This window comes from Rhagoletis pomonella, unplaced genomic scaffold (assembly GCF_013731165.1).
Source record: "Rhagoletis pomonella isolate Grant_MI unplaced genomic scaffold, Rhpom_1.0 Rhpom_scaffold_06390, whole genome shotgun sequence".
In the NCBI taxonomy this organism is placed as follows: Eukaryota; Metazoa; Arthropoda; class Insecta; order Diptera; family Tephritidae; genus Rhagoletis; species Rhagoletis pomonella.
The window spans coordinates 1-9,713 of record NW_023464922.1 but is presented as its reverse complement, the minus strand read 5'-3'; the positions used below and the strand labels follow the sequence as shown (position 1 = coordinate 9,713).

Here is a 9,713-nt window from a genome sequence, read left to right as displayed (position 1 = left end):
AATGGTGCTGCTTGCATGTACAACTGTTGAATTTTTAATTGATTTAAATTTGTATATTTTTGGTTATGATAATGACTCGAGATATTATTCTCCACTAAATACTATTTTCTTTCTAATCTTTACGTATTTTTTTTTTTCTATATTATAGGAATTAGTTTGGTTTTTAATTTTCTTGTGCTGGCAGTGCAATAGCAATTTTCTTACTTAAAAATTAACATAAACCTTATACATATTACAATTAAATTACCTTGCACATAAAATGCATTTAAAAATGTTCACTAAATCCTCCTCCTTATCCTCATCGAATATAGTGGCAACCGCTGAAGATTCCCCACTGGCTACGAAGCTGAAGAAAACATGGCTTAGAACACCAGTAGGCGAAGAGCAGGCCGCACAAGCCGTACTAGATCCTTCGATAGGTACCAACTAATTCAATCACTCAACTTCATAGTAGTGTATCATACAATTTTTAGAAGAATTATTTAACTAAAGTTGAAAGTGCCATAATGCCGTATGTATGCTTTTATGTTGTTATGCAAAAAATTGCCTAAAATTATACTTTCCACATTTCATAGCGCTTTACTTTGATTTTAGTTTATTTTGTATTAGTGGGTAATTTAGTTTCAATATGGCACTTTCTTGTTGTTTCTTACTTTTCAGTTGTGAGTTAGATTTATGATAATCCGTATGCTTCGTTGTATTTTTCTACTGATCGAATTATATATGTACATATATATATATATGTCAATAAATTCAATATGATGTACACACATTCATACATACAAACATATGTATGTATACCTATAACTTTCAATTAAACTGTTTTGCGTGTATGTTTTGTCATTTGTAGCAGCGTTGGATGAGGTACTCAACAGTCCCGTACATCATTGTCCGGGCGGCGGTACAGCATCTGCAGAGAAGGGCGAACCACTTACGGCTAAACAACGCTACCAGATCAAACATCGTGAGCTGTTTTTGTCACGCCAAGTCGAGGCACTGCCTGCCACACAAATTCGTGGCAAATGCTCGGTTACGCTGCTAAACGAAACGGAGTCCCTGCAAAGCTATCTCAGTAAAGACGTGAGTCGTAAATTTCGCCTCGTACGCTTAACTACTTAGTCCTGCCTGTAGAAATTTATTTTCATTAAACATTCATAAATATTGTTATGAGCTCTCATGTTTTTTTTTTATTCTTTCATATCTAGGATACATTCTTCTACTGCTTAGTCTTCGATCCTAATCAGAAGACGCTACTCGCCGATAAGGGTGAAATACGTGTAGGTAGTCGCTATCAGAGTGAAATTCCTGCCAAACTTAAAGATGTCTCCAGCGATGAACGCAAGTTAGAAGATCTCGAAACATTGGTGTGGACGTCACAGCATAACCTAAACGATCGCAAAATCGACCAATTTTTGGTGGTGTCGCGCTCGATAGGCACATTCGCCCGCGCACTGGACTGCAGCAGTTCGGTGAAGCAGCCGTCTTTGCATATGTCAGCCGCAGCAGCTAGCCGTGACATAACACTGGTACATTTTTTTTTTTATTTCATTGCATTTTTACTGTTCTAGCGGTTAATTTTATTGTGTTAAAACTACTTATTTAACCTATCAGTTCCATGCCATGGATACGCTGCACAAGCACAATTACTCTATTGAAGAGGCGATGTGTTCGTTAGTTCCTTCCACTGGGCCAGTACTCTGCCGCGACGAAATCGAAGATTGGAGTGCCTCAGAGGCGAATCTATTCGAAGAGGCGTTGGACAAATATGGCAAAGATTTTAATGACATTCGACAGGACTTTGTAAGTATATTATGCTTTTTTTTAAATACATTTATTGACGATGAAATTATGGAAAATAAATTTGAAGATTACCTACGCTGGGTTAATGAAGTTCGGGGTTTCACCCGAACTACTTACTTACTTGTTTTCCACATGTTTTTCGTACGGTTTAAAGATTTTTATAATTTCCAATAATTAATTTTTTTTTTATGAATTAAATATCTACTAAATTCTTTCTCAATGATAAAAGTACGAATTTATCAAATTTGGTTAAACTTTAGTTATTCTTTATACTTTAGATGTGCATTTTTTTCGTATTAGAATTCTCCCAATAAACGCTGACATTTTTTTATTTTAGCTTCCTTGGAAAACTCTAAAACAGATAATTGAATACTATTATATGTGGAAGACGACCGATCGTTATGTGCAACAGAAGCGCGTGAAGGCTGTTGAGGCGGAACTAAAGTTAAAACAAGTCTACGTGCCGCAATATAACCAGGTAAACAAAGGTGGAAGCGGCGGTATCTCAATAAAAGGAGGTGCCAATATATATAATGGAACAACAAATGGTGGTGCTGATCTTTCTAACATTGGCAAACCATGTGAATCTTGCTCAACTGTTAAATCTTCACAGGTAAACAAGCAATCATACAATATACAACTGTAAGCAAAAACCATATTTCCTTATTGTTATCTTTAGTGGTATCCATGGACGGCCAGTGGTCACGGCATGTGTCGTCTCTGTCAAAATTGTTGGGACTATTGGAAGAAGTATGGTGGCTTAAGGAATGCGGCTAAGCTCGAAGTCGAACCTGAACCTAAAAAGAAAGCCCCCGTTGTGGTCGATGTAATCGACACCGAAAAAGTGAGCGATTTATCTAATCGCCAAATGCACAAGTATGTACTTAAGTCAAGTCCTAGAATACAACATTTTATACTTACTCGAACTCGTTTTTGTCACTTAGATGCCCTATGGTCAATTGCGGCAAAGAATTTAAATTAAAAACTCATCTAGCGCGCCACTTCGATCAAGCGCATGGTATCGCAATTAGCTCGGGTTCACCACGGCCCATCATGAAAACTCGCACCGCCTTCTATCTACACACAAATGCAATGACGCGTCTGGCACGCGTTCTCTGTCGAAATTGTATAAAATTCAAGAAGGCAGCACGTCAAACGTCGTTCGCGATCAACACGCTACTGGTGAAACAAGAATGTAAGTTTCCTTAAGTCAACCGTACATACATACAGTTCCCGTAGTCTTAAAATTCATTTCTAATGATATTGTTGTTTTTATAAAATTAAACCAGTTACAAATCGAATAAATGATAAAACCGCTGCTGATATAAAGAGAATTCTTCTGATAAAAAGGAAAAAGCGAGAACGTGGCAGCGTTACTAAAATCGCAAATCGTTTGGGCTCACCGGGCATTGGACCACACGAATGGTTAGTGTTGACACCAAAGGATAAAATACCAAAACCCGATGTGGTCTATTTCCCCAAGCCTCCAAAAGCACCAGATGGCAGTTTATTGTACGATCGTGTGCCCAATAAAGTTTTGGAGCCCGAGAAGGACTTAACCATTTTACCAGCGCCAGCGCCGATAGTAACAGCCCCCGTAGCTGCTGCAGTATTACCTACAGTGGTACCTGCAATTTCACCGTTGCCAGCTCCCAAGGTAACAGCAGTTAATACAACTCCATCGGCAACCAAACCAGCAGTAGAACGTTCAAGAGCGATTAAGGAATTGCCGCCAGTTCCAACGCCTGCTACGGGCGGTGGAGCTGCAGCAGCGCGACGTACCGACTGTTGGCGCAAGCGTGGCCGTGACCGGAACGAGGAGGCAGCGGATGGTAATGAGTGTGAATTGTGTAATCCAAATTACACAGCCACGAAGATGTATTTAATAATTTTTACGTATAACTAATCTATTTTTGCTTTCATTTTTGCTAGGAATGCTTTACCCTGCATATCCGCCGACTAAGCGTCCAAATAAGGATCCCATGCCATCCCATCGCCCAAGCAATGAACAATTTGCCGCAATGATGGCCGCTGCCGGTCATACCTTGACGAGACATCACGTAATTAATTAACTTTTATTGATGCTATAGAATATGCTTTAAACAAATTTTTCTTTACAGCTAAACGGTAAACCGAAGTTAGCACAAATGGGGCGTATCGGCAACGGACGCAAGCAGGTCATTAGCTGGGTAGATGCACCAGATGACTATTATTTTAGAGCTTCAGATACCAGCAAGTAAGTTAGAGTTCATTATTAGGAAGAAAAAATTTGCGAATCTCATCTAGTAACAAGTAAAAAAGTCTAAGTTCGGGCGGAGCCGAACATTAAATACCCGGCGCAAGTATTAAATATATGTTTTTCACCTTTCCGAAAGCTACCGCTACATGGTAAACCGAGGTGTATCCATTTTGAGTAAATTAGCGTCCTTAAATTTCGAAATATTGAAGTTTCAAGCATATCTGAAATTTACTGTTATATGAAAAGCGGCCGTAATTTTAGTTCGATTTCAATAAGTTTCAACGTTTTGCTTCTATGTGGCAAGTACAATAACCACACCGAGTTTGGTACAAATTGGTAGAACGGTTACCGAGATACATATATGTGATCATAAGTGGGCGGTGCCACGCCCATTTTTCAAAATTGTATCCTAAACGTATTTCTTGGTAACGAATTGTTGCAAGCATCAATTTTGAATAAATTAGCTTCAATAATTACTGATTTATCGAAGATTTCGTATTTCTCTAAATTACCGTTATATGGGATTATTGTCCTATTTTAAAAATTTTCGGCCATTTCGTATGTTATACCAAGGTTAACAACTGTGCCAAGTTTGGAAGAAATTGGTGCAGCGGTTACCAAGATATACACATGTAAACATAACTGGGCGTGGCTACGCCCATTTTCCAAAAATTTATAATATTCTTATTTTTCGTCTAAAACTTATTGTAAATATCAATTTTGAGTGAATAATCTTCAGTAGTTACTAAAATATCGCAGTATTCGTATTTCTGAAAATTACCGTTATATGGGAAGTGGGCGTGGTTATTGTCCAATTTTTAAAATTTTCGGCCATTTAGTATGCTGTATCAAGGCCAACAACTGTGCAAAGTTTGGAATAAATTGATGCAGCGGTTACCAAGATATACACATGTAACCATAAGTGGGCGTGGCTACGCCCATTTTCAAAAAAATGTTAATATTCTTATATTTCGTCTAGAATTTATTATAAATATCAATTTTGAGTGAATTATCTTCAGTAGTTACGAAACTATCGCAGTTTTCGTATTTCTGGAAATTACCGTTATATGGGAAGTGGGCGTGGTTATTATCCGATTTTGCCCATTTTCAATACCATCCGTACTACGCCCGAAAGAAGTGCACATACCAAGTTTCGTTAAGATATCTCAATTTTTACTCGAGTTATCGTGTGCACAGACGGACAGACGGACGGACGGACGGACAGACAGTCACCGCTTAATCGATTTCTCTTTTCATCCTGATCATTTATGTATACATTTGTCTATATCTATCTCGATTCGTTTTGCCTGTTGCAAACAACCGTTATGTGAACAAAGTTATAATACCCTTGTGCACAAGTGCGCTCGGGTATAAAAACTGTCACCGCTCAGCAGTTGGAATTTTCTATATACTGCTGCGAATTACATAACATTTCATAATCGCGTCTGAATTGAAAAATTTCATTTTTGGGTTGTGAGCGATATGAAAATACGGTGTATAAAATTCTAACTGTTTTTAACCGACCTCCGAAAAGGAGGAGGTTACCAGTTCGCCGGAATATTTTTTTAATTTATTTTCTTATGTATGTTACCTCATAACTCTGGACCACGTCAACCGATTTCGATAAGTCTTTTTGCATCGGAAAGGTAGTGTCTCAGAGGTGGTCCAATACTGATCTGGTTTAGATCCGATCATGGGATCAGAAAATATATATATATATATATATATATATATATATATATATATATATTTACATGTGATTTTCGTCTATGCATGGCATTCTGGGTTTTGGTACATAGATCATTCAAAGGTTAATCAAGTCAACCCAATAGCTCAAAACTGATAAATTAGCACATTCATGCTTTTGGCATAAGGGTGATGATATGCAAGATAAATAGCCTAAAAATAGTATTTGCATAAACTTGTATATATGTAGATAGAAATACAAATTTGAGAAAGAAGTAGTTTAGGATGAGCCTGCCTAAAACTATAACAATAATTCTAATTAATATATAATTAATAATAGCAACCACTCTGTCAAGTTGACATAGCGTCGAAGCAGCCGCTCTGCATAGTGCAAGTTGTATAAGGAAAAGGATAAGCAACAAGAGTTTAAGGAATGTGCTTAGCTCAGCGGTTAGTGCCGCTGACTTGGCACATCAATGAAGCTTAAACATTGTAGCTTTTTCTATTTTACTTAAAAAGCAATCATGATATAAAACTAAATAACTTTATTGAAATACAAATTTGACACTGATTACGTTTTTAAAAAGGAGAGATTGGGCCGTATGAATAAAAATAAGCAATTGCTTTTTCTTAAAATTTTAGAACTTTTACTCGATTTATTCAAACAAAAGTGAAGTAACAGGTATGAAATTTTAAGAAAAAGCAATTGCTCCGTTTTTATTCATACGGGCCATTATATATATAAAAATATCTGATACCGCATTGCCTAAAATTTTTGCCTAACTCCGGAAAAATCCATCAACTCTGCTGATTCACTTTTTACTTCGTGTATTTTTATACCCGAACGCACGCGTATTATAATTTTGTTAAAATAACGGTTGTTTGTAACAGCTAAAACGAATCGATATAGATATAGACAAATGTATACATAAATGATCAGAATGAAACGAGAAGTCGATCGATGTCTGTCCGTTCGTCCGTGTACTCGATAACTCAAGCAAAAATTGGGATATCTCAACGAAATTTTGTATGTAGGTTGCCCTTTAGCCAAGGTAGGTTGGCATTGAAATTGGGCGAAATCAGACTGTAATCACGCCCACTTCCCATATAACAGTATTTTCGAAAAATGCAAAAACTGCGATATTTCAGTAAATATTCAATCGAAATTGTTGAAAATTAGTATGTGAAGTGGAATTAGGGTAAAAACTAATATTAGTATACAATTTTTGGAAAATGGGCGTGACCCCGCCCACTTATGATAAAATACTGTATCTCTGGAGCCGCTACCAAACTCGGTCCGATCCTTTCTTAGGGTCCAAGTAGGAAATTTGTTGAAAATCTTTGAAATCGAGCAATAACCACGCCCACCTCCCATATAAAGGTATTTTACAGAAATACGAAAACTGATTTCATTAAGTCAGTATATTATAGGAAACGTTTGAAATCGGGGAAAACACCCCTGCTTATCATGTAAAGGTAGTAGAGAGAAAGTTGAGACGTCAATATTTGATAACAGCGCCGGGTGTATAAAATTCGGTTTCGCCCGAACTTATACTTCTTTACTTGTTTTACTTAGGTAAATACCGAAGTACTTAGTAAAAATATACCACATAGGATGTACATCAAATAAGTTAAAATCAGGGATTTGAACCCGATGAAAAATTTGGTCGGTTCGGTTCAGCGGTTTGAACCGTTTTTGCACTTTTGGATTGGTTTGTCAAAGCGGTAGGTATTACCATGTTTAACAAAACGAAAAAATAGTGGGTGCATTTATCTATTGAAAATTGGTTGAAACGAACCTTTAAACCTTTATGGAAAGTGGTTCGGTTTTCAGTTCGGATCAAACATATGTGGAAAATTTCGGTTCGGTTAATAGTTCAGTTAATTAAGAGAAAAAGCGGTTTTCCGGTCCACAACCGATTCACGTCCCTGGTTAAAATATATATTTTCTGACAGTGAAGAATATTCAGAAAGCAGAGGCACAATAGACCTAGGGTCGCAGTGCACATGTTCTAACAAATCTAATATAATCTAGGTAGATATATGTATGTACAACCAACATTGCCTTAAAAGTAAGATGTAGAGAAAATGCAGTATTTTTTGCTCATAATAATAAAAATCACAGTTTTTAAAGTCTTGAAGTTTATGTTACGATTCAATTCATTTTCAGAAAATGGCGCAAAACACTTTCCCCTACCGACCTGCGACGTGTTGCACGTAAACCGTGGCGAGAGCTACCAATCAAGGCACAACAAATTGCACAGATGGCACATGCTGTGACTGCACCGTCAATGGTGATGAGCAGACAAATCGAATCGCAAGTTGTAATACTCGACTGACCGTCGTCAGTGGCAGCAACCACAACGAGCACAACGACAACAGCAGTAGCAAAAACGATCGCAGTGACATCTACAGAAACTGGCACAACCGTTACGTCTATGGGACGCAATGAAAAACCACTACAACAGCAACAACAGTCACGGCAAATACAAAAACAACAGCTACAAACTCAAAGCAAAACCACAACACCACAGCGTACCCCACCACCATTTCCATACACTATGGATGCATTGCTGAATTAAATGCTTGTGAATTAAGCTTCTAATCATAGATGGTGAATATACGAGTCTTATGTATTTTAATGTTGTGGTGAGGATGCTGAAAGGGCGCAAATCTTGCGTATTGCCAATGCATTCAGTTACGCTTGCGCAGTTGCACTGGCGAGGGCAGTATGTGCGTGTGTGTCTGTAAATAGAGAAGAAAGCAATTCAAATGATTGAGTAAGGGTAGTACATACATAAATAGATTGATCGGTGGAAGAGTTGCCGAAAATGGCGGCAAGAAAATATTGACAACGATACAGCTACATATTTACAACTTTAATAGTGTGTAATTAAATAATTAAAATATACATAGAAAAAAAATTAATACATACTTAAGATAAGTCATCTCAACACTTAGACACATACGCATGGCATGTATGTATCGAATATATGTATGTTGATATGATATTTCGGAATTCACGGAATATGGCATAATCTCAGCTTAAATTTATATCCGTAACTACAGCCGCAGCCGTATGGTTATTTAAAAGAAAGTGTAAAATTGAACAGACATTTTTGCGTAAACCTTTTCTGATCGGTCATGGTAGCCTTAGTTCTGTACAGCTTTGTCAACGGCCATTCTACTGCTTATGTTGTAATATGCCTTGTCATACTATTCTGCGTAAAATAGCCTGCTCTTCAACATTTTGCCTTTAATTTTTATCTGATTTTAGTTTAAGTACTTTATTTTGCATGAAATGTATATTCCTATTTTGATTATTGCATCCTTTCTCCTTAGTTCGATAAGTACTTTACGCTTTGCTATAGAATTTTATTAATTTGTACAATTGCAATGTGAAACTAAAAGTGTCACGATATGCTAAATGTGTTTTTAAAATGTAAAAAACGTGAAAATGAAAAGAAAAAGTTAAAAAATTTTCAAAACGTCAATTAAGAAATGTGCAACCATTTAATTTCGTCTAGATTTACTAACTTTCATCAAATCGTAAAAAAAATGTATGTATGTATGTCAATTGAGTTTCATGAACAATTTTTAACTTGCAAAGTCGTTTTGTGTTAATATCGTATTATTTTGATTCTTTGAAATGGTCGCAATATATTTTAAGTGAAATACAGTAATATATAACTAGAACAAAAATTGAATTTGAAGAATTGAAGTTATTAACTATTGATTTATATATACTAAAATGATTCATGTGCTGTTTGCTGCTAACGAATATAACGAAGGGCGTAGCCAGCAGCTCATCGCAAAGGTTGAAAGAGGGGCAACGCATATAGACTCGATGCTCCTCAAGACACAGATAATGAATTGCTTACACAGCAGTAGAAATAAAAACATAAATTCTGCTCTTATATTTGTACAACATTTTTTTTTTTTTTTCGTTGCAACGGCCAAAGGAGCAAATAAGTATGGAGAGTATTTT

The 9,713-nt window shown here is 36.6% G+C and overlaps 1 protein-coding gene across 2 annotated transcripts; it reads left to right on the top strand.

Annotated features, from left to right (window-relative positions):
- Positions 1–311: 311 nt before the first annotated feature.
- LOC118755489 (metastasis-associated protein MTA1-like) lies at positions 312–9,696 on the top strand (the record flags this gene model as incomplete). Of its 2 annotated transcripts, none has more annotated exon segments than XM_036490321.1 (11): positions 312–419; positions 854–1,080; positions 1,206–1,526; positions 1,612–1,800; positions 2,138–2,413; positions 2,480–2,676; positions 2,745–2,995; positions 3,090–3,632; positions 3,733–3,860; positions 3,921–4,036; positions 7,896–9,696. In XM_036490321.1, coding segments are annotated over 11 exon segments (2,525 nt in total), but the record flags the coding sequence as incomplete, so codon positions are not given.
- Positions 9,697–9,713: the final 17 nt, after the last annotated feature.